A 27,036-nucleotide genomic window follows, 5' to 3' on the forward strand; every position below is an offset into this window, starting at 1 on the left:
CATAATAGACTCAAACAGCTTTGCTGTGTATAGAAATCATAACTGTGCTTTCTCAGCTATTATTACAGAGGAGTTTCATCTTGATCTCAGGATTCAGTTTAGTAACTATGTTTGTAGATCATAAAAAAGCATAGCATGGGTGAAGTCCAACCCCGTGCTCAAGCATGGTCACTTAAAATAGGTTACCCAGGCCAATGTCCAGGCAGCTTTTGAATAACCATTCTCTTCACAGACTATATTCAGAAATAATTTGAATTTCTTCTGAAAAAAAAATTTTTTTTAAATACCAGACTTGACAAATGGTTATTCTGATTCAATATCTGACATCAGTTACATCAAAGGAAGGAAGAAACCTATAAAAGACAACTGTTTTGCTAATTGCCCAACCTCCTCTGCTCCACCCCCCACCGTGTTCTCCATTACCACAAATGAGTACTGTGATCTATCTGAAATGCAGCAGAATTACCTCAAAGTCCTCTGTATATCCTCTCTGAAGTTTGGATAGCGTTACAATTAATCTCTTACCCATTTTTATGCTGCATATATCATGCATTTGTAAAGACATGGTTTTTCATTCTTTCCTCCACCACATCTTGCAAACATATCTACTTTCACCTATGTCTGTTAGAGTATCTTTGTAAACATTACTTATTTAAAATAAAAATCAGCACGTCTCTCATGTCTTCAACTGTCAGGATAAGTATGGTTAGCATTTCATAAAGGTTTTCACAATTCTAAAAAGTACCCAAAATTTATGCAGCTCATGATCTTGCAGGAATATCACAGATGTACTGAGTGTGCCCAGACACTTTTTTGAGGTATACAAGCTACATTACAAGTGCCAAGAGCCATGGTTTCAATGACTTTGTTCAAAGCAGAAACAAAGTCTTAGAACACAGAAAAGTACAAGCCTTCACCTTTGCTGGAAATTGCAGGAGAATAAACATTCTGTAAACGTACTGACAGCAAACAAGGACTGTACATCATATTTTCTTATCACCATTCTACCACATCCAGCATCTGGTGGCTGTAACCCAACTAAACAGGACACTCCTCAGAGAGATAGATTAATATGCTACAGAAAGGCACTCAGCATGATCACTTTCTTCAGTATTCATTGATTTACACATTTCTACTGATTTCCAGTTAAATCCCATTTGTATGACTAAGGTTTCTGTGTTATTTTCATGCCCTCTCTTTATGTGTGTATATATATATATATATATATACACACATGCATACAAAATATAGAATATAATGGTATAACTATGTAAATCACTAAACATATTATGGAAATTTCTGTTCATTGGTGTTCAACCATGATTACTGCATCAGCTGCTAGTTCATAATTTCTAAATTATGATAGTCTTTCCACCATTTTTCTTGACATTGTGACACAACTGAAGTTTCTCTATAAACACTTTGTATCATGTAACTGTAAGCAGTAATGCTCACCATATTTCTTGAACTACAACTGAAGTCTGCTTTATTATTTCCTGATAATCAAAAAGAAAAAGGAAACTAAGTTAAGAAACACTAAAAACAGAATACTATTACGGTATGTCCATCACACTGCTTATCATACACCAGTTACAATGATAACAGCCTTTGTCTCCCACATTTCCAAACTACTCTGTCATAAAGCTTAAGGAATTATTTTTTCATTGTTTTTTTACTGTATTTCAAATGTTTACTGAAAAAGAAACAAAACAACAACAAAAAGTCTCTCTTAGAAATCCATCTACATAGGCTATTGGACAGTAACTATAACAAGAGAAAAAGCAGAAAATAGTTTTCAGCTTTTTCTGAATCCTGGGCTTGTTTCTCAGTTTGTACTAACACCAAGCCAAGAGTAATATTTTCTGCAGTGATCTTGGAACATCCAAGCACACTTCAGTACTACTATGGAGAGTATTTGATAATCTAAAATACCTTTAAAATAAATCATTTCATGGCTCTTTTTTGTTCTTTTCTAGCCATGGAAAATTTATCCTATTCTGTTCTCATATTGCTTTTGCTGTTGTTTTTTGGTTTTGTTTTTTTTTTTTTAAGGAAAAAAAAAGGTCTGGCAACCAAGCCAACACTGCATATAAGAGTTCTCCAGGAACTTGAGGTAAAATTTCTTTATATACTGATAGACTTTATTCAGGATGAATGAAGATGAAGAATCTTCTTTTTGTCAGGAGAATTTGGCCACTAAATTGAGAGTAACTTAAAGCAATAATTAACAGCTATGGGGAATAGAACTCGTTTAGAAACATAATAAGCTGAGATTACTTATGCTAACTTGATCCAAAAAAAAAAGAGAGAGAGAGAGAGAGAGAGAGAGAGAGAGAGAGAGAGAGAGAGAGAGAGATGGCATGAATTGCATTTACACATACTCTTTTCTAACTTCTGAGGGAAGTAATGTTGTAAATTACATCCTTCTGGCAGCCCTGCCTGTGGCAGGGGGGTTGGAACTTGATGATCCTTGAGGTCCTTTCCAACCCAAGCCATTCTATGATTCACTGTCTGCTCATTTCTCCCTCAGTAATGAAATAACCTGCCCTAAAAGACTGGAAATTTCCTGACATCTCAAAAGCTATAGAAAAATATCAGAAGCATTTCCATGATTATTATTTACAAGAGCAAAAGGAAGAAAAGCAGTCAAACAAGGCTCACAAATAGTAGGTACGACTTGAAATCCCCTCAATTATTTGCATAACCATCCAATATGTTTTAATGACTGCAGTTACGAGATTATATAAATTCATGAAGTATATATATTTATTAATTTATATGCTCAGGACTCTTTCTCTTCCCCAATTAGAATGTCAGGTGAACATTTCAGCTGAAAGAAAATGAATTGTGTGCTAAAGATGAGCAGTTCTGTTTCACTTGACTTCCTCATGTGAAGAGCCTCTAATAGACGTTATGGGGCAGATGCATTAAATTAGAAACCACACCACTGATTTTTTTTTTTTTTTTAAATTTCCTTGGGAAGAAAAAAAAAGAAAAGGTTAATTAAGTTCCCCCATGCAATTCTATTAAAAACATCCATGATTATTGTAGCACAAGGAGGATATTTAATTCAAAAGTCAAGTAAGAGGCACCATTGAAATCTACACCTAGTCAATGACTGAGCAGCTACGGCTGCTTTAATGTAATGCAGACACTTACAGCAAAATCAAACAAAGGAAACAAACCAATTGTGTGCCCAGAATCACAACAGAGAAAACCTCATACCCTAACCTACAACTACAAGCTGCCAATATGTAACTTCTTTTGTGTTATAATCAAAATCCCGTATTTGTAACACGAAGCAGCATTTGATAATTTGAGTCAGATATCTCTAACTAGACAGAATGGTCCACTGGGGCTTTGTTATTAGGATTTCTTGCTTGAAGAATTGTCCCAAAATAAAATAAACCTTGTCAAAATTTAAGAAGGACGTTGTTTTCAAAGATGTTATGAAGGCTTTCACAAGATGCATATTTCACTGTGTGCTCTCTCACTCACAGGTATTTGGGAAAGAATCCACTGCACTGTGCTAATTCTATCAGAGCAGAAACTGCTTGCAGAGCTCTTTCCAAGTTTAAATGTGATCTTACAGGGATTTACTAAAGGCATATCTGTCTAATCCAAATGATGTCAACTTTTTAATTATATCTTAGTAAGGACAGAACGTCTATTTTCAATATTAAAAAAAAAAAATTACAATGCAGGCTTATGCAACAGGACATACGTGTCTCTATATCAAATACTTCACTGTAGACATTCACCTTATTTAATCGTCCAAAACTACTGAATGTCCTCCTGATACAGGTGTACTTCACTGAGAGTATAAATTGAAAGTGAAGTGCTTCTTTTGTTACTAGAGATCAGAGAAACCTGACAGCAAGCACCAACCAACACTGCAAATAAAAGTACTTTCTCTTTGATTTCAGATTTTATTAACTACTTTACTTGAGCTTATCCGAGACACAGCACTCCATTGAAAAGAGTGGAACTGACTCAAAAGATTAATTACAGTAAAATTATCCTAATTTGCCGTAAGCTCTGATACTAGAATAAGAGGAAGTGATGAAAATTAACACTTCAGAGAGGTAGATATTAAATGAGAAATATTAGCTGCATCAGCATATTAGACACAACTATAGACTGCAGCAGACTTCCATACTGGGAAGTTCTATAGTTTATTATGATAAAGTCAATTTTACCATAAAGTAAATGCTCACTTCGTCAATTTAGCACTGTATTTCTCTTACTCCTCAAAGATGAATTTCAGGTAACATTCAGCTTTATATGATTTATATCACTTTTGTTTCCTTTATGCACTATTACTTGCTTTATCTCATGGAAATCTATTAACATATAGAAGTCAAAATATCACCAAGCATTAAATCATTATTTATTTTGAGTACACAAACGCACCTATGACCGAAGCTCTTCAGAAATCAAATTAGCCAAAAAGGCTTTGTATTATTTTTTAATTCCTTTTACCATTTTCAGTCAGCATACACTAATAAGCAGAGGACAGCTCCTGCTGAGAGGGAGACAGGGAGATAAATAAATACAAAAAGATAAGTACAACTACACAGAGAAGATACTCCGGCTTTACATTCTTGTATTACAGAATAAATCCAACTCAAAGATTTTATAACCGCAAGCATTCATACTGAAAGGTGCTAATGCATCATTATGATCTAGCAGGTTGCTTGCTGTGTTTTACAGCCTTTCACACTACATTAACCTTTTGTACCTCAAAGTATTTATGATCTCATAAGTAAGTATTTATCAAACTGAAAGCTCATATACAGCACTGTACTTCAGCTATCATTGTTTGGGAACATTTACAATTTCTTTTTGCCTGAATTCTGAATCACTGGCATACAGTTCATATTGTTATTTTTTATTTTTTATCAAAAACATTAATGTAAAGTAGAACGAATTTTCCATTACTCATGAGACTGACTAGATACAAAACAGCCAAATCCCTCAATTTTTGTCTCATGCCAGTGTGAAAAAATAAATATCTTCTGGTACCTTTATTGTCTAAACAGATTTTTTTAATTATTTTTATTATTTTTTTAATTTGACTTATGTTTTCTGCTATATTCAATGTCACAGCAAAACAATGCACGGAAGTTCTCTGTACATGAATTTCTGAAGTCACAGACAGCGCAGCTGTATGCCATGATCTTAATTAACAATAAACACATAAATATAACCACAAAATACAGCAATTCAGGAAGTATGCATCCTTTGTTAAAGGTCTCCCTATGCCATATGCTTAGGCACGTTTGAGAAAAATATCAGCAGTTGATGAATGCTTTGCAGAAATACTGGACAAATATAGCATTGCTTGCAAGTATTTTTCCTGGCAAATCAGTATGAAATGTGAGGTATTGAAATCTACCATGAGCAAAGTAATACTATAAGCATACAAGCATTCTCATAAAATTTATGGCTAACTAAAACAACACTGCATAAGCTAAACATATCTACAGGGCCAGTCTAAGCCTACTGTTTCTCTGCTGTCTACTGGGGATGTGTAACAGGGATAAAGCATTATGATCACCTTCCACTGCCTTCTGAGATATGGCCAAAAACAAAACAAAACAAAAAAAAAAAAACGAAAAAAAGAAGAAAGAAAGAAGAAGACCATAGGAAAAAAAATACCACACGAAAAGACAAAGGGTTTATGCTGCTGTGCTGTAATCTTCTGTGGTTATGCAGGAGCATCGGTTGAAAAAATAAGAATTCAGTCTCAACTTCTGATGGATTTCTGTTTGCTGGTAATCACACTGAGATATAGATTACTATTGGCCTTGCTTGCTGCACTTATTATAGAAAACAGACACATGAACAACAACAAACAACAAATAGTTTTATTACACTCAGAATAGAACTGACTTGCTAGTCTTACCATAATGACTTCTTCTGCCAAGATGCTGCCAGTTTACTCCCTTCACTGAAGTGCACAAGCTCCTTGCCCATATCAAGTTGTCCTACCACCCCTTCCTGCAGCTTTCTAAAAGCTTTTAAACCCAGTAAGTTGCAGGCCAGTTTTCAGTCCTGCTCTCACGAAACCCACAGGTCTTTCTATATGGCAACCAAAGTGACACAGCTTGGAATCTTGGAGACTTGAAATAAATGGACAATACACTGCAGATGCTTCTTACTAGATTATACTACACACCATAACCACATCACAAGGTGGATTGTAGATGGAGTGCTCAATGCTCCAAATGCACACATCACTTCCAAATGAAATTCAGCAACAGCATTCTGGCACTAGGAGAAAAACAGCACCTCTGTCTAGAAGACACAGGACAGCCAACTGCTGCAGTCTGCTTTGATACAGATGTGCCGTGTGCAGGTTATTTAAGCTATTTGTTTCTTAGTCACAGGGATTAAATCAAACATTTCACAAGATGCCCAAAGAGAATCATCCCTCTAAACTGAATATAAAAGGAATATTCACACTAGACTTAAGTAGCAGCACCAAATTCAGAAATATCTCAGCTTAACCATAGTCCACTCCCACATTCAAAGAACTCCCATGTTTAAAAGCATACTTTTATCATTTGAAACCACGAGCTTGTAACTCCTCAGTCTCAAATCACTCTGTGCTATCTCAAAGGAGTGGTAGAAACTGCAATTCAAATTTCCTCATGTAGGGAAGTACCACCCAGTAAAATGTCAGAACTTTTAGCAAGAACAAAGTGCCGTCTTACATTCAAACCCATATCATTGCAGCCCTATGTTGCTCCACTGGGTCACTTTGTGCCCTGACCCGCCTAGTAATATAATCCCCTTAGATCCCCCAGCTGCACTGAAGCACCCAGACAACACGTTCTGGTCCTAAGGCAGTAACACTGTAAGCCATACAGCCTTCTCCAGTCACTATGACATCTCTATGAAAAAAAAAACCAAAACCAAAAAACCCACAAAATTTCATAACATCAGTCACCTCTCTGTGACAAGGTAATGCATCAGCTCCTACAAGCTCATGTGCTGAACCTTCATGTTAGGTACCTGCAGCACTAACATAAGCCTCAGATATTTGGTGCACTCCTTACTCAGACTTAACTATACAGAAGAGCGGACAGTGAATTCATGGCTACAGAGATAAGAACAAAGGAAATAATTAACCTAACTATCCATTTGAAAACATAGCAGGTCAGAATGATCAGTATCTTAGATATATCAGATCAATAATACACGAATTAGAAAGGTACTCCAATTTGCACTACTAAATAAGAGTCTAAACTAAGAAAACTAGAGACTGTGAGACCAATTTTTTTTTCAGGTGGCAAACAACGTCTATGGAAATAATAAACAATTGATGATAATAGAAAGCAACTTTATATAGTGAGCGACCAAGGCACAACCCCCTTATTAGTAGGGCCACCACATTTTTCAGTCAGAAAGTAACACATATAAAACGACTGATATTTACTACTGACCAGACTTACAGCACATACCTGGTTAGGATGATTAACTTGAACTCTATTACCTAGCACACTGTGAGTATATGCCACTTTTCTGGGCATGCAAGAGTCTGTTTGGATGGAGGATCCCTATTTTCAGAAATGTGCCAGACATTTGTCCCAGACAAATATGGCAAATCCTCCAATCACACCTAGATAAAAGCGTCAGGTGGAAATTTAGATGCACTGGGCTAAGGTGGACACATAGGACTCTGAGTAATAGGAAATCTGTAGTTCTGAAAGTACCCATATGTAAAAGATCTTGTGAATCATTAGGCAAACATTAGTATCTTTAGAAAGTTCGCTTTCCTGAGCATGCAAAAAGAGAAGTAACGTGGGAAATGGCTGCATGTTTCTTTTAAGAGGTAACAGAAATAAAGGAACAGACCTACAAGACAATATAAAAAAGAAAGAAGTTGGAGCTTAGTTCAAAATGAGAGGAAGGAAACACTGAAATTGGAAATGTGTGCACTGGAGACAGGATAAAGTCAATAGTAACATTTTATGCTGGTGTCAAACTGCTTTTATTTCATGCATGAACCATTTCACAAGTACACAACACTGCCAGTTTCAGACATCTGTATGTTAATGTCATCTACTTTATAATGATTGGAGTCCACAGTGCCCCAGAACTTTATAACTCCAAGATTTCGCTTAAGATTTACTGCCTTGTAAACAAATTTTTAAATATCCCCAGTAGTGCCCAATACTGCATATCTTTATGCATACCAGCAGGTACTGATGCTTCAGCACAAGCTTGATGCCTCGATTAATTTCTAAAATTCAATTAAAATCTCAATCATCAGCTTATATTGAAGGCAAAATCTTCTCATGCTATGTATGCAAACACAACTATTCAGATGCTCTGCATAAACCTGGGACCCCGCTGTGCAGGTATCTACTCCTGACTATAAAAATTTTGTAAGCACTTCTATTACATTATAATGAACAACAGTGAAAACCACTACCAGTTGAAAGTGTCTGCAACACATCTCTAAGGATCAAATTCTGCTTTGTCGATAAAGGAAAGTACTGTGAATCACAGAAAAAATTTATTAGACTACAGCATTATCAGCTATTATAATGTTCAGGAATTAGGAAGGATTCAATGTCTACCTTGAAAACACAACTACTTCCCAAATTTTTAACTTAGATTTTGTTGATCAGAAATAAAAACGAACAAAGAAAACTGGAATTTAGGCAAGCTTTCTAAAAAATACCTGCTATATGTTAAGTACATCACATTAAATAATATGTAACATAACAGATTTTCAGTTTGCTTACAATCTAGCTACTGATCTATCCTTTAATGTTTAACACTTTACTTTTTCACTTGTTTACACACAAAGTCATAGTATTTGTCAAAATTAGAACACATTCAACAGTAAAAAACAACAAAACAAAACAAAAAAAAAAACAGTGACATTCACAAATGGAAATGATCCACTATTTTTCCTGCTGCAGGTTTCAACAGCATGCCATCTGTGCCTGCCATTTTTTTATTTTTTATTTTAAGAAAGGAGTGAAAAATTTAAGCATAAGGAAATAGTAACATTTTGAGGTGAAGCTAGGCACCTCTTTCATAGATTTTGCTAGTGCTACATTTGAAAACTAGGTAATAAAAGAGATGAAGAGAAGGAACGTGTCCATAAGAAACCATTTGGTTACACATACTGTTTTCAAATCAAATATTTAGATACTACTCTAGAACAGCTGGAAGTTATGTGACTCCTTATTAAATTATATTGTTGACATCTTTTGATGCACTTCTTGTTAAAAAAAACTGGAAAAAACACAAATGACTGCCAAGTATAATCACTCTTTCCTCTTTTTTTTGAGTGAATCAGAGACATTCTGCTTCTTTTATCTTTTATAAATAATGGAAAAAAGTACTTTGATTACAAATCAAAGAAAAGAAAAATCACATCAAGAGAATAATCTCATTCTTGCCAGTCTCATCTCAGAATCAGTCAATATATAGAAATTGAAGTATTCTCAATGGGAAACCATCTTTGACATCATCTGTTCCATTCATTCATGCAATTTGGCTGCCATACCTTGTCTCCACACCAACAGACTTGGACTCAATGGTCCTCCTTCCAACTCAGGATATTCTATGATTCTATTCTACCACACCCAGATGCTACTAGACCTTTGGCTGACGTCAACACCTAGAGCATCCTGAAGTTCCCTCCCTCTCAAAAGCATTTTTACAGAAACGCTTGCTGTGAAGCACCTGAAGAGAATGATACATGTTCCTGTCATATTGAGATGGATTTTAAATGGGCACCTCAGAATTCACGTACTGTGGTAAGACTCTGATTGTAGTTCACAGACAGTTCTCAGGCAGGGAATAGATCAATGGCAACGGCAACTATTTCAGTAGGTGAGATTTAAAGTCTCTGTTGGAAAAAAAAAACACGAGGAAATTCCCTTTGATCAAGAGTAGTGAATGGCCTGAGTGCTCTGAAGTAAAAAGGTCATGAGTGGTTATGTAAAAAAAAACAAACGAAAAAACAATAATAAGGCAGTAAAATACAATGATGTAGTAACAAAACTGCATGTGACACCATCTGAGAAAGCATCTAGATACAGTGAGATGCATTAATCTAGATAGAGATACCAGAGAGTTTTACACATAAATCCTTCAGAAGATTAAAACTTCATATAAAACACTTAAAACCAGTGTTGATTGTAACATCAGGGAGAGTGAATAGAAGAAAAACTATTATGTAATATTGGAATGGGAAAAAAAATGGGATGAAATGGGAAGTGCAGACAAAGCAATTATATTGAAAAATAACATAAGTGGAAAATCAGAAGATGATAAAAAGGGATTAAAGAGTCATAAAGATAAAAAGAAAATAAATAGAATGCATTCAAAGATTAAAAGCAAGCAAAAAGCAGGCAAAAGAAGAGAGGCAGATTTTTCATTTATGCCATTCTTTTAAGAATATTAGCAATTATTTCCTCTGTGTACATAAAGCCATCTCAATCACCTGTTTGTTGCAGTCCCAACAAAACCCATATGTGCAACTTTAATCACGAAAATAAAGAACATCAAGCACATGGCAATTACCCAAATCTCAAAAAAACAAACAAACAAAAAAATCAGATTAGATGAAGTTATTCTTTGATCAGCTGTTTTTTCTGAAGTTAACAACAGCTCACATGTCAGTGTGAAAGAACCTCAGGTTTTATATAAAGCAGCTAAGTAGGCTTCATGCACAAGGAAACAACAGGAGGTTTGCTTTTGCTTCAGTACAACAGTGCATGAGGTTTTGGTAGAAACATTTTACTGCAAAAACATATTTTAAGAAACTATCGATAACGTAAATTATTTCAAGAAGTATCTAGCAGCAAGGTACAGCTGTAATCTTAAGAGGTCACAAAACATAAGGCAAGAATAGTAAAACAGTTTTGAAAGTATCTTATTGTTTTTTTAAATACTAATGATGCTGATCTATGCATATATTATTACGCTAATATTCTGATCTAAAATATAGGTTAAAGCATTTTGTTCTCAATATAAATCAGAAAAGCAATGTCATAAAGAATAAGAAATAGGAAATAGTTTTCTTTAAACTTTGATACTCTGTGTGAAACTCATAAAACGATGTACTAATGGTTCAGATTCACTAAAGCAATTACATTACTCTCCTATTAATAGTTTTAACCACATTACCTGCAGTTTACAGTTCAAAGGAATGTATGCCTTCATAACCAGAACTCAACTGCTGTAGTCTCATGTCCTGGATTGACCTCCTAGCCTCATACAAGTCTTTGAATGAAATCAAGACACACACAACACAAGCTACTCTGGTCTTCCACAAATTGCAGCAAATCTCTTGAAATGTAAATTACTATTGCCCTGTCACACTTTTGTATATAAATTGCCTTATATATATAGCATTAAGTCAAGACTGAAAAAAACAAGACACTCATTCATCCAGAATTTCTTTTTTGACAGTTAATAAACAATTGCTCATATAAGGTCTAGATCTCTGCAATTTAAAATGACAACCCAAATCTTTCTGTGTACCACTGAAAGACTAAACACTGAAGAATTTGTACTAGACTATTAGCTCTGTCTACATCCTTTCCTACTAAAGCTTAAAAGGACAACCTGTAATGGTTTCCTGAATGCTTGTCTGGCTATATGAAATTTTTCCTTTGACTGCTTCTGTCTCTGACGTGTATTTTGACCTGCCTCATCCTTACCAGACTGTAAAGTAGCAAACTTACAGGTGAACCAAAATGCTTGCCAGCTAAGTCAAGATAGATCCAGGTGCCTAGCTATTGCCTATCTAATACTGAGACAGCAAAATAAGATTTCTGAATCGAAGCTGCTCTTTCAAACTGAGCCAAGAAAGGGAGCATATTAAGCAGGGAGAAGTGGTAAGTCAGCCCACACACAAGTGGACTTAAATTAAAGTAACACTGGGAATGAGTGGGTGAAAGAACTGAAAAGTGAGCTGTGTGGGAGAGCAATAGAAGCTTAAGAGCATAAACGGGGATTTAAAAGATGTTTTAGGTGTAATAAACCTCGAAGACATCGTTAACTTAGAGCAATTGACAGTCATGCAGGAGAGTAAGTTACAGTAGTGTGAAAAGACTGTCACATCACCAGAAATTCACTCTTATGTAAGGAAGTGGACAGGAAAGCAATGTGAATGATCTTCACAGCTCTTAATTACAAACACTATTAGTTTTCCATATCAAAAACCCTTCCAGCAAGAACCTACGGATGTTCTTGCTTAACCAAGTTATTGCCAACACATTTTCCTCATGCCTTTGCACAAAGTGCTCCTGTCAATACAGAAGTTTATACTAAGGTTACAAAAACTTGGTGCAAGGAGGAATCAATATCTTCTGATAAAGTTGCAAACTGTTAACTACTTTTTGCAGGCCAATTACAAGAGAATGGAAAAACATGATTAGTCTTACCTAATCTAGCAGAGACACTCCTGTATTTAGTGAAAATGAGAGCTACTTTTCTCCAAAAAAAAAAAATCCCAACGTAAGTGAGGATTGTTTCTAATTACCATTTTATACTGTAAGATGCAGAAGGTCAAATATAAAGTAAGTTGTAATTAGCTGTTTCACCACAGCAAGGTTCCCTTTGAAATGTATGCTTCATTTATTCAGCAAAATGTGCAACAAATGTTTTTCTCGAGACATCAGAACCTGAAGCACAACCAGAACATTTGGATATTTAACACTGCTGAGAGAGAAGTCCAATAATAAAACACGAAAGACTTGGTATGGAGAGCAAAGAGCTCAGGAGATGATATGAAGTGTAAGAAAACCAAAAACAAAGCACAGTGATACAAGGCAAGTACTTTCAGGAAGCGAAGTCTAGGCTAATTCAGCAACGCTGGAAAAGGGGTGTTCATCTCAGCAGGAATACAACTAATACAAAGAGGCAATTTTAAACTGTTTCATAAAAAGCAGTCTGTTTGAATTTCTACTCATCCCTGAGAAGAAGCTATTTTAGAGCATGCACTGACAAATACAGATGTTTAAGTGAGCAAAATGTTTGTCCTATTCTTTAGCATAAACAAAGAAACACAAACAGGGCCCAGTTACCAAGATTGCATGCAAAGCTCTCAGCAAAGAAGCCTCTTAGAAGTAATAATGTCTGTGATCACAAGACATTGTTGTGCCTCACTAAACTAGCACAGCATTATGTTATCTATTCAGAATGTCAGTTTTGATTTTTTCACTATACTGTAGAGTTAGAGCTGGACTGAGTTGCTTGCTCTCGGCAGCTCCGGAGCACTTGGGGGTATTGAAACAAGTTCCTTGAAATATTTTATTCAAGTATCAGGGGTAGCCAAGTTGCACATCTGAAACTGAATACCATAATGATACCATAGCCTACACCATGATATTATCTAGATACATAAACACTGCTGTAAATGTTGTCAGAGTATTATCAACTATTTAGAAAGCTAATTACAAATGACTATAGACAAAACAAAACCATGACTGAAGTAGAATAAAAAATCAGCATTTGGGGGAAAAAAGGAAGAAAAGAAAAGCCACAACATGCATGGGGAAATGTGACTTGCAAGACAGCCACTTCATGGTGAGAAGTTCCTAGCTGCTCCGCAGAGAGAACACAGTCCTCCAAGAGCAGCTATTCTGAGAAATGATTGACATGGTTCTCTGCATTGCAAATCTGCCCCATGTGCTTTCCAGTTAGAGCTACACGAAGGGGCAGTTCCTGGATCTATGTACCAGAAGTAATATGAAAACCTATTAGGCATAAGCATAACACTCAAAGAGAAGGTTAATACCAGCTGTATATGCAGCAGCACCTGAAAAGTGTCCTGCTCTCCAAAAAGTTTATTGGTGCAGTGGACTTAAAAGAAGTCTACTAGCCTACTTCTAGGCTAACGAACACAATCACAGTTACATGACAAATGAGCAAACTAAAGACATCTTCATTCGAAGTACCTCTGCTTCAATAGCACTTCTGTAAGAAAAGGAACAACTGATGAGCACCTTTAAGTCAAGCAGGATATAGTCTATTGCCTAACATGAAATAGAATCTCTTGAAATTAAAATTGAATTAACATCCACATCCTCAGGAGGTAGACAGACCAGGAATAAAGCAGTAGGATAGAAAAAGGGGAACTAAGGTAAATATAAAAGGAAAAAAAAAGAAACAAAACACGACATGCCAGTCATTTAAATAAGGAACAGAGCAGTAAACAGAGCTAGCATATACATACATACTGCAGAAAACTATAGTAGCAACCTACCCATCTGTGGGCTTAGGTGATGCACTCAAGCACTTTAATAAGAATATTTGTTCCTGTCAGTTTTCTTACCGAAATTAAAAAGCTCAACATAGAAATCGGTAAAATAAATAAATAAAACAAACCAACAATCTCTTCACCAAAACAATCAAATTCAACATGGATCTTTCAGCCTAGTGTATCACTAAGCCTTTCCAAATCCTGGTAAGACGACATGGTTTCTGCAGTGTGATTAAGAATGCACAAACCTAGACATAACATCAAGAAAATAAATCATCACGTATTCAAACCATCAATTCTCAAAGGAAGTGCAAAAATTCAGAGAAGCAGATCAACTGTAAGAGTAGACAGCATTATCTAACACACCAACTACATTCTCAGAGAAGACCACCACATTCAGTGCATGCTACGTGGAAAATTTTGGTAGTTGACAAGTTGAAATTTAACCACTGCACAGGAGTTACATAACTTCATTTCATCTCTTCTAAAGCACTGAACCCCTCAGTGCCATGCAGCATATTGTTTCAGAACTGCCAGTATCTCAAAGCAGCTTTGTTTTTCCTTCAGCACGCCCATCCAAGCATGCAACTTATCAAATGAAGCTCAGCCTGCAAAATCTGCATCAAGGATATCACACATCAAGGAAGGCAGACTACAGAATGACCTCATGATTTTACTAAATCAGAAGCATAATTAATTTCAGAGGTGATTTTTTTCCTAATATATACATATATGTAAAAATCTGAATGGCACAAAACAGGTTTTTAACATTTGCTTCATTACTAGTATAATAAACTTACAAAGAGAAGCAATAGAGAAACAAAATTTACTATTATCTGCTTTCTTACACACGCAAAGTTAATGCACTTCACATTTACAAATCTATCTCCAACTGTCATAAATGGAAATTTTGTACAGAAACAAACAAAAGTTGAACGAGTTTTACTCTCTGAACTACGTAATACATACAGTATATTCACATACATATATATGCACATGTACAAGGTGATATCATATTTCCTAAAATGATGGAATGTGTTAATAAATTAGTCCTTTGTAACAGAACACTCAAAACCTCTGCAAAAAAAAATTCAGATGTTGTTCATTATAACTTTGTTACACTCATAAATGATCCACTCTTCTTGAAAGAAACAATTTACTGTTTTTGTCAATGACTAAAAGTACATTTGATGCTATGCAACTCCAAAAGCCTATTAGCACTTAACCTCACAGGAGAGCCCAGTATTGGATGAGTACTGATTAAGCATACACTCATATAGACTACTTCCTTGATTAAATTTGAATAAATATACTGATCCAAAAAGATGAAAATCTTATTTAGAGAAGACTCAAAATAAAATCTGTATTTTATTATGTACAGATTTTTCTATATTGTTTCAGTTAGACCATCCAGTTCTTAAATATTTACTTCCCTTTTCATCCTGTACAGTTTATTCTGTTTTGTTGCATCAAGGTAGAGAGTTAGTAATCCCTAGACATAATAAACACCATTCATTTCCAAAACTTTTCCTAACAAAATATGGAGTGAAATAAGATATTAAAAAAATCACTAGGAAAAAGACCTTTTGGTAATAGAAAAGCATTTCTAATCCTACATCTTCATGGCTAAAAAGATATCCATTGAATTGTATTTGATCTAGGTGTGTGCAACATGCAGACAAAAAATATCTTAATAGTACCAAGAAGTACTATTAAGTACTATTAATACCAAGTTATGTATTTCCTATTTGCTATTTTCAAAGTGCTAGGTAGTAAATCTGAGCAAAAGCAAGAAGGAGAATATATTTCTCAACTGAAAAGAACTTTGGAATGTAATAAGGAGTAAGTCTAAGGAAAATGGCATGGAATTTTATAGAGCAGCCTAACCCATTTTACAAAAACTAATTAAAGGTGTTCAAATTAGTTGGGAGTGCGTGGAAAGTAAGGGCTGCTAATGATAAAAGATGCCCAGTGCATTATTTACAGATATCATGCGCTCTCTGGAGAAACTCAATCAAGAGTTGGCTTCTTACAAATAATAAAATGTAAAAGAAAAAAAAATGCTTCATATTAAATGGTCAACAAATGTTACAGATTTCACAAAAGAAAAGTGCTCATGTCCCGCACCAACCCAAACACTGTTCCAAGTGCTGCCTTTTTGGTTTGGTAGTAATTCACAGCCATTTGGAAAGGCTCTGAACAAGCAATGACTATTTAGGAAATATTTACCAAAGCCTATAGATTATACTCACAAGAAAATCGAATATACAGACTTCCTATATTAATAGCACTTCTGTGAGCATGAAACCGCAAACCTGTAATAAAATTGATTATTGGAATCTTGTTCAGTTTGCAGTGAATGCAGATTCTGGCAGTGTTTCCAGCTAGGCCAGAATCGTGCTCTGCATTTCAGTAAAGGATTCAAGAGAAGGTGCACGGAACACTTTTATTTTTATCTGTTTGTATCTTTAGTGTGGTTTGAGATGCACAGGACCCACTGTGAGCTCTAGCTTCAATACATGATTCATACAAAAAGAAACAAAAACAGAGACATGCAAACAATGCCAGCATACATGTCTAGCCTAAGTGTGAATTAAGACCTTTTCTGGGAAGAGATCAAGTCACTTCTGCTAGCAGTTCTACAAATTAGGAAATTGTTCCACAGCTTAACAGCTTCATAGTTCAAAATTCTAAGGTCCATTTTTTGTGACATATGAAGCTTTAAAAGCTTATAAACATGCAAGTGAATAAGAAAACTCAAAAATTGGTCTCGCTTTCAGTAGCTTGTCTAATCTGCATTAATCACAACAATGTTATTTTTGTGAAGGATTGATCAGTGGACTGTTTTTCTTTTCAGAGCATGTAATAGAACTTACTTAATGTAAACTATGTAAAAATACTGGAACCTAACAAACACCACTGTGTCCCCACATTAGTTCCACTTAAAATTCATAAAGCTAACATGAAGTGGAAAAAAGCATAAACATTTTTTTCCTTCATCAATGCAGACAACATGGAATTAAAATGCTGACATGGTGCTATTGAAGCTCTATTTCACAGTGAAGATCCATACTATTAAATCCAGCTAGACACATATCAAATCTGCCTGATACGCATCTGCATACACCTACATGTACTGTCTCCTTGGTGGGTTAAGTGGAACACTAAAGAGACACAAAACAACAGATTTTAGATGCAGGTACAATAATTAAATGGTGCAAACAACATTTGACCATAATTTTGTAAAACTGGTGTACTACACATTGTAACCAGGTATTTTCAGTGTATACATTTGAAGACAGGGATAGTTTCTACAACTTTCAGTATAACCCCTCAATTTAGAAAAAAACATCTTTTAAAATTATTTTCTGTTAAATAATCTTCTCAATAATATCTTAATGTCCAATGCAAGGAATTCTAATTCTTTATGAACAGCAGGGGAGCTATTTAAACAAAGTTATGCATATATATCCGCAAGAAAGGAAATAGGAAGGCAAGAAAAAGATCCATAATAAAGAGTCAAATAAATGAAATTCCCAAAATACAAAGGGTTAGTAGAACTGAAGCATTATTCTTCGGAGAATGGAAATTCACACCAAGTGGAGTCAGAAGGGAGAAATCATACGACAAGTAAAATGCAAGCTGCATATTAGTAAGACAAAAAGGAAGTCAGAAGACCAGTCTGAAAAGGGTATGAAAATAAGTAAGAATCAAACCTTTTGGAGTATCAGAACTTGTAAGGGAATCATTGGATTTACTGGAGCTAGGGTTGAATGGAACACTTGAAAAAGATAAGGGCATAACAGGCAATCCGAGATTTCTCTTCATCACTTTTTGCCACGGAAGATCATGGAAATACATACACCCAACATTTCTGATAAAAACGCTCCTTCAAAGTGAAAAAATTAAAAAGAGGAGAACAAATACAATAAACTGAAAGCAGTACGTGACGAGGGATGAGATCAGCCCTATTCACAGACAGGTGTTTTATCACTGATTGTCACAAGTACAGTCTTTTTCTTCAGAACTGAACAGCAACAGGCCAACAGTTCTGAAACACAAAAAGGCTGAGCTGGGCATCACAGTGGGCTATTCAGTGTGTTGCAGGGGTTAAAAGAGCAAAATAGAAAGAATGAGATAGGGACAACAGAAAAGATGATACTTTTAATAGTAATCTTCTCAGGATAATCTACTTAGCTTAGAGTTTCTGCTCTAAACCAATGACACTGGCATTTGCCGATAGCTAACAAAAATGACTGCAGAAAGTCAAAGAAACAGAAGTTAACTTGGCAAAGGATATAGAAGAGAAGATGCTGTATAACTGTACAGAAAACTATGTGATACAGGAAAAGAGGATGCTCTTCAACTTTCTCACATCATTAGAGCAAAGAGCCCATCAGAGCAATAAAAGTATGCCAAGTCAAAAGTAAAAGAATTAAACATTCTACTGAAAAGATCACAAAACTGCGTATCTAATTCACAAAGGCATCTCCTTAATGTGGTGGTGTTAATGAAGTAAAAATAAATACACAGTTCATGATAATAGCAAGGAATAGGCTTTGGCAAATTTTTGCTTGTTTGGTTGGTTTTGGTTTAGTGTATGTGACTGAAGGTGTAAAGGCGCAAAAATCATTGCTCAGTACTGATATATCTGTGATGACTTTGCCATGGGCATATAGAAAAGTCTTCCTATGCTTTCTTGAAGGTCTATTACAAGGACTCCCTCTTCTCTCAGAAGGTTTAACATCATAAACGAGATGCAAGTGCCTTAGGTAATTCTCAGCTTTCTAGACACAGAATATAAAATGCTAGTGTTTTAATTTCTTGTTCATTACCATACAAAGAAATTACTGATGTGGCAGGACACACAACTCTCCAGAGCAACTAATTTAATGGTAGGTACTTTCCCTTTTCTCTTGCCCTGGAGTAAACTTGAGGTTGGAGAGGAGTTAAGGGCAGTAGGATGACATATGGAGCATAGCAGTAGCAGGGACAATGATGACAGCTAATAGGTAAGGCTGCTTCAAGCATATGCACAAACTACAAGGAATTATCTGTTCTGTGCTTGATATGGCATGCTGGTGGTTAGTAGCTCAGAAATTTGCCAGCCATCAGCACTGGGTATACTGGGCTTCGATCTAGAATTAAGACAGAAGCACTACAATATCAATGTATGAAATACATGACTTTTAAATTACAGGATAGGGACCTGCAAGGAGTCTCTTGCATAATTCATAACACTTCTGAATTTCGTATATAAACCAAATAGAAGAAAAGTCTATCATTTCCACTCTGTCGAGCACAGACTCCCCCACAGCTTTTGGTAAAGACTGCATGAACAAACTCTCTGGAGTGTTGCAGATATGCTCTTCACAATACTCATTCATACTTGCACAAGTGATTTCAATATAGTATCATTCAATGAATAGCTCTATGAAAAGTTTCTGCTCGTGTTCATCAAAAATATAGTTTGTTGAAAATGACAAAATGAGTTAGTATTTGTGTTTAATTCTTTTTTTCCCCTTGTTTTCCTCATCTATCCAATTCATGAGCTTCCTGCTGATGAGTTTGTCTGATATTATAGAACGGGGACTACAGATTCCAGAACACTCCCACACATCATACGAGGCTCCAAAAGCAGAAAACTAACATTCTCTAATATCAACAAATTTTAAACTGCAAACAATCCTAATACAAGTGAAGTGTAAAATTATTAAGTACAACATAAGTATTAATGTTATCAAAATACACACATCACTCTAAATACACAGCTTTAAAAATAGTCAAAAGCTTGACTTACTGTGGCTGTGCCGGAGACAGTTTGTGCATTTGTGTCAGCTGCACTCTGTTCAGAGTGTGTCTGAGCAGGAGGGTACATGTTTAATGTGTGCTCTGGAACAGTGGTTTGGCCTGTGTAGTCTGGAGCTGGATGAGGATGTGGGGCTGTGTATTCTGCAGGGATACCGTTCTGAGGAGGAGCAAACTGGGCTGAGGCATAAGGCTGTGCCATTGTGTCAGGAGGTGCTGTAGCTTCCTGATTACCCTGTGAAGATCAAAGGGGAAAAAAAAGGAAGAAATGTGGGGTGAGATAAAATAGTTTAGTAAGCAATTATATTATTCTGCTATGACTGCTGACCTGAAAAGGGCACAACACTAGTTTCTTGAGAGTATTTCTTATCTGAATTAAATCTACTTTCCTAACACTATTAAATCTTATTACAATAAAAATCTGTTCCCTGGATAACTATAGATGGTTTCTTAACTATAAAATGCCAGAGAAACCTTACCTCAAGTAAAGCCTCAAATTAGAGGAGAAAGATGGACAAAGCTCAGTTTATTCCATATGTTTCTGAATGCCAACATAAGAGCTCCAGTAAAGTTATCCCATAGCCTAGGATCCATTCTGACTTCCCATCTACAGAGCTCAGTACATGCTCCCTGCACTCAGAGCAGGAGAATTCAGGTGTATTGTGTTAACACATTTGAAAATATACGTATTAAGTAATGACATACACAGTATTCAGAGGTACTGAACAACTGCAGACCACAGAAGTGAAAACAATCAGATTAAATCTCAATATTAAACATTTGAATCTCAAAACAAATCAACTTGAAATCACCATTTAGCATGGATTTCATTTTTTTTTTCACAGTATGGGCTCTCAAAAGAAATAGATATAAGTTCTTTAAGGGTAATATATATATTTGAAGACCATAGTATTTCATCTCCATTTTACAATATGCTTGTACAGTTAAAAATAAAGGACCTCATCTCTGCATATAGTTAGATCCATCTTTCTGATTGATAGAAAATTAGAAAGTCAAGCCTGATAATTTGTCAGAGACTCAGGATCACAGAATAATTTATGTTGTAAAAGACCTCTATGATCATCAAATCAAACATTAACATAGCACTGCCAAGTCTAGCACTAAACAATGTCCCTAAGCATCACATCTAAATGTCTTTTAAATACCTCAACGAATGGTCACTCGACCACTTCCTGAGGCACCCTGCTTTAGAGCTAAACACTGAATTTTTCCTCACGCTCAACCTAAACCTCTATTGGCATAATTTGAGGCCATTTCCTCTTGTTCTGTTGCTTGTTGCTTTGGAGAAGAGACCAATCTCCACCTCAGAGCTGCCTCCTTTGAGGTAGTTGAAAGAGAGCGATAAGGTCTCCCTTAAGACTCCTTTTCTCTAGGCTAAAAAACTCCAGCTTCCCCCCCCAAAATTTTTTCCTCATAAAACTTGTGCTCCAGACCCTTCACCAGCTTCACTGCCCTTCTTTGGGCACAATTTAGCACCTCAATGTCTTTCTTGTTGCGAGGGCCCAAAGCCAAATGCAGTATCTGAGGTGAGGCCTTACTAGCGTGCTCTGCTCATTCCATATACTACTGATACAACGGAAGAAAACATATAGAACAATCCTTCAGGTATAAATAATGCCCAAACAATGATGTTACAGATAACATGGCACTAGTGGTAAACAATACATGGACTACGGACTCCAAAACTCAGATGGGCTAACTGGTCAAAAAATAGACAGCAATTATAAATATTGATATTTGAGAAAAAGTGTAATTTCTTTTTAAAATATATTTTCATTTTTCCCACCAAAGTGTGTGGAAGTACTATAATGATTTAGCTTACTTCTCATCTGTCTTTGATTTCCTAATTTCAGAATAGGCTTAAATGAAGAAAAGTCATTCTTTTCACACCTAGGGACACATTTCCAGCCAATTTTTAGCTACCTCAGATATTGTTTGCCTGACCTGAACTGGGCCTCAACTGAAGAGTTTTTAAAAACTTGTAAAATCACATTTCAGGAACAAGACTTGGTACAGGGAACACATGGAAGAGAAAACTACATTCTGCTTTGTAAAAGGAATTCACTGTGTCCTAGAAAATCACTGTGTCCTAGAAAATGAAGACTTTATATTAGCAATCAACACCTCCTCCATTTTAATCTGATCTTTGGTACTGTTTCACTGCATGGCCCTGAGCAAGTACTATACCATGCTTCATCCACAATCTTTAAAATGAAACCAGTTATATTTACTACTTCACTTGATTAAGTCAGTAAGTTTTATTTGTATATATCTACAGTGTTTCCAAGGGTATTGTTACACTGAATCTTGCCCTCTTCATTGTAAGGGAGATTCCAAAACTCCAAATTTTGGAATTGCAAAAATTCTTCCAAATGAGTATATTTACATTCTCTTACACTACAATGGAAATACTACTTTCTTCCCTCTCTCTATTTCACCTAAGAAATCGAAATCAAAACCAGCAATGAATTGATTCCACAAAAGACATTTATTAAATGTTGAACAAATAGTTTTAAAAGCTTTAGGGAGGGCAGGGGAGCTTAGTTTATTATTATTATTATTATTATTTTTTAAATCAGCTGTTTTAGGGTTGGCATCAGCAAGTGATAAGAATGAACTGCCTACATAAGCAGTTTTCACCATGCTGGCTTTGAAGTAATTGGCATTGACAGTCTTTAGGCTACTTATCTTACATGCTAAACATGGCACTAGAGTCAGCAGCTTTTAAAAAAGAATAGTAATGGTAAGAAAGGGACCAAGAGGCATGTCCAGGTGCATTTGATCTACAGGTTTCTGTACTACTCTGAGTACTAAACCAGATGTTGTGAGACCACCCACTGTTTCTCATTAACATTGACAACAGCACGATGAGACCCTGTTTAATATTCAAAGCATTCACACTTAGTGCTAATTACAGCTAATATGTAATTAAGAGGAATGAGTTTTTATATGATTTCTCAGCTACTTCACACCATTCACTATTTAAATTTACCACAGAATGGCAAACTGCACTGGAAATTGCAGCACCTTCACTGTAGAGGTTCCTCTGCCTCATTCACTGGACATGTAAGGCTGAGGTTTGAATTGCTAGTAATGGAACCTTGGTAACAAAAAAGCATTGAAGGGTCAGACATGGCTTGATTGGTTCAGGTTTTTTTGGTTGTTAGATGTTTCTTTTTATTTGTTTTTTCTGGTTATATATATACATATACCTTCTATAGATTCAGGAATATACAGTTTTTGCATTACAATGAAACAAGAATGCTTAGAGAAATGCTTTAAACTGGCATGCAAAGTTATCACTCCAAACAATGTGTGCTCATTACATAATTTGGAGTAAAAATAATTTAAAAATATGAAAACCATGCTTATTCTACGTACGTTTAAAAACTATGACAGTGAGTCTGAGTTGTTAGCTCCATAAAAGCTGCAGACTTCCATAGCCTTCAAAATCAGTGTGATTTTTGAAACATAATGAATTCAGTAGACACAATATTACAAAGAAGTATAAAAGCACGTGAATATAAACATATTCTTTACTGTTTATGTAGGTATCACACCAGTAGCTCACTGTTCAGATTATGAATTTACATTAAGAACCACGCAGAGAAAACTAACATTTGTGTAGACATGTGGTTGACAGAAATCCCAGGTGACACAAAACTCTTCTACATTTGAATCGATCCTAATGAACTGACATTCTTTAAATAGCCTCCTAAAATGGCACATCGCCGCATCCTTTAAAATAAAGTGAACTAAAATGAATAAAGTAAAACAGAAGATCTAATTCACTAAATTGAGCTATGAAATGGCCCTGAAAGCAACAGGAAATATTGATCCTAACGCAGCCTGTGAACTCAGGTATTAGGGCAACCTCTAAACTGTGGATGACAGTATGCAGATGTTGCTTAATACAACCTAGACATTAGAGGCTAAACAGAAGTTGTCATTTCAGACTCAATTCCAAGTATCTTTAAGTTTAAATGACCTTTTAATGCTCACTTTGTGCATGGTTTTTAATAAAGTAGTTGCTGGCAACAGAAAGAAGAACAAAGGATGGCAGACAGTCAGGCTCTGTTAAATGTTCTGGCCCGTGGTTTAATGAAAACCACATTTCAGCTGAAAAATATGCTTTACGTGGCAGTGTATAAAACCAGCTTTATTGCTTTCTGCTTAAATGTTGAACTCTAAAGAACAAAACAAGAATACATCCAACAACACAGGTAAGTGAAATCATTCCTATTGAATATATATAAATATATATTATTTCAGCAGAAGATTAGAATTTAAAATGTTCCTAGTATCTCAGATCTCAACATGTCGTTTCAGCATCTTCAGCTCTGAAAAGATTTCATAATTAAGAAATCCATGAAAAGTGTCACAACATAATAAAGTAAGCTTGTTATGTTTGTATACAAAAGACAGAGTACAGAACATATCACTTATGCAGTACTCCTTTTTAAAAACACATTTGCAGCATAAAAATGTATTTATTCAATGAAAAGCATTCTGCTTGCCTTCATTTTAAAGTCTAACAGTTTATTGTTTGTTTTACTCTGTTTTCTGTTTGGTGCATCCTGTTCCTTTGGCAAGAGATATTTTACATTTAGAGAAAGCCTCTCATACTGTAGTTAAATGAGCCAAACTGCATCATATCCTTAGGGCATGGAAACAAAGAAGAAAAATGCTACATTACTCTGTAAACCTGCTGCTTATAAGAAGGGCTCTGTCAGATATATCAAGTACAGCAGACACATAATCACCGCTGTAGTTTGCCTTCCTTCAGAAGGACTTAAGCAACAAAACATGTACTAGAAGCCTTACATGCAGTGGTGCAGCTGGTTAAAGGAAATGCCTTGATTTGACTGAAATCAAGAGTTTCAAGTGAAAATAAAAGTGAAAATACCTGCTGTACCATCCCGCTCCCTTTATCCTCCATAAACTTAGCCAGCTGCTCTAGTCCCAGGCCATACAGCATCTGCCCAAAGAAAGCATCAATTATGGATGAGGGTGTGCGAGCAACGTAATGTGTGTAGGAGCGTGGATGATAGGGGTGTTCAAGGAGGGGGAGCTAATCCAGGGTTTACTGACCTCCCTCTCAACATCTGACTGCTCCCAGAACCTAATCCAGATGGGGCTCTTCTGGCTTGCTGGGCCTCACCCCATCAATCACAGCAGGCCACTCCTCTGTCTCCTGCTACTAGTTATAGAGTGCACCACTGAGCAGATGATTACACACAGAAGAAGAAAAAACACAGCTTGACTAGATTAATAGCTGCTTCAAAAACATTAGAAATGCTACTTATGTCAGTTGCCGGAAACAGAACGTTTTGTTTTAAAATTAAGATGGCTGTGCTCAAAGTTACAAAAAACCTTCCAGTGCTTTGGATTTCTGATACCTAGAACGTGCATGTATCTCTATGTGATTAATTCTTCCTCCACGGCATACAGTTAATACCAGTAAGATTTCTACTTTAAAATTGCTGAACTCTGTAAGTAAACCAACAAAACTGAAAGCAGACTGTTTTAGATTAAATGTACTTTATCCTTCCATACAAATGAAATATTATTTCCTTTTTTGTTTCATTTCACGGCATCAAAAATTGCTTCCAAGATTTAGTTCTGTGAGGCACTCCAAGCAAGTTAATACTTCACCGTTAAAGGAATTTTCCTAGTTGCTCTAGAGTTGGTTTGAAAATGATTAAACTTCTAATTAAATCAAACAGTAATACATTTATAGACAGGGAGATACAGAAAGGCCCCAAAGAATACACTTTTATTGCCACTCTATCCCAGACTGTGTACTGAAAAGAAACTGCAAGAAAGGCAGGCACTTAACATGGAAATTATTCCTACAAATGTTGGAACTTATGTTACTGCTATAGTATAAACATTAGAAGAGTACACAGGGCAGCAGATAACACATACCAGATCACCTTTAAACTTATATTCCATCTGATCTATACTAGTTTTCTTTAAAAGCAGTGGCATAACTCTTCCAGATTTGTTGCTGGCACTCTCCAGTTAACGATAATAAGAGCAGCCACTTCAGATTTTTCAGAAGGAATCAGACATCCAACCACAGAGGACCAATAATCACAACTGACTGATTTTGCAAGCTTTCTCTGTTGTAGCTTAATTATTTGACCAGGCCACTTGACTCAGATCATTTACTTCTGCAGTCATACAAAATGAATTCTCCAGCCACCTCTTTTTGGAAGGTTCATCACAGATACAAATTCAGATTTCATTTAAGAAACAATATCGTTCCAAGAGGTGTACCCTCAGAAGAAAGAAAATGTAAAATACACTTTCTTCAGAGAGCATAAGACAAAAAGGTAACAGCAAGAAAGCAAAAATGACTTTCGTCATTACCCCAAAAAGGAATTCCTTTACTTTCTTAACTGAGATTCGTCTGCTTTTGGTTTTCTTCATGTACAACATGCTGTAGCCAAGTAAAAGTCTGTTCTTGTTACTGCTATATATACATCTGAAAATGAAACGCTCACTTTGTGTTGATGGCTGAAGTACAAAACAAACAAATGAAGCAACAAAACACCCACAAAGTAAGAGGATTAGATATATTCACTTACATTTCAAAGGTCAACAACCTACCAAAAACTAAGTCCAAGTCTGAATTCCTGCCTACAGTAAAGACCGTGTAGTACTAGGGATGTAGAGATATATATGAAGAAAGTATTCCCTGTGGCACCATAATTCTTTCAAATGTCACCGCTCAAACTTGCAACTATCTTTATGACGCTGTGATTTATTACACTAGCTTTCCCTGTCCAGCAAGACAACTCTTTTTCTTGCTGTTTTCATTGGCCCAAATAGACAAAATTCTGTCATGTTAATTTGTATTTACTTTCACACTACCAGAAAAATTTTTCTTTTACTTGCATTTCCAGCCTGTCTCCCACTTTCTCCAACTCTGTTAGGTGTTTTCATGAAGGTTCTTTCAA

At 35.8% G+C, this 27,036-nt stretch overlaps 1 protein-coding gene across 26 annotated transcripts in view; it reads right to left on the bottom strand.

Moving 5' to 3' along the window:
• Window positions 1-27,036, bottom strand: part of RBFOX1 (RNA binding fox-1 homolog 1) — a 719,068-nt gene that overhangs the window by 110,510 nt on the left and 581,522 nt on the right. For all 26 annotated transcript variants that reach the window (XM_065732354.1, XM_065732377.1, XM_065732372.1 and 23 more), the window contains one exon: window positions 20,043-20,285. In XM_065732354.1, the coding sequence (XP_065588426.1) occupies window positions 20,043-20,285 (243 nt within the window). The remainder of the gene's footprint in view (window positions 1-20,042; window positions 20,286-27,036) is intronic.

Source organism: Cyrtonyx montezumae, unplaced genomic scaffold (genome assembly GCF_038088225.1).
Source record: "Cyrtonyx montezumae isolate F1298 unplaced genomic scaffold, pur_monq_1.0 scaffold_16, whole genome shotgun sequence".
NCBI classification, from domain to species: Eukaryota; Metazoa; Chordata; class Aves; order Galliformes; family Odontophoridae; genus Cyrtonyx; species Cyrtonyx montezumae.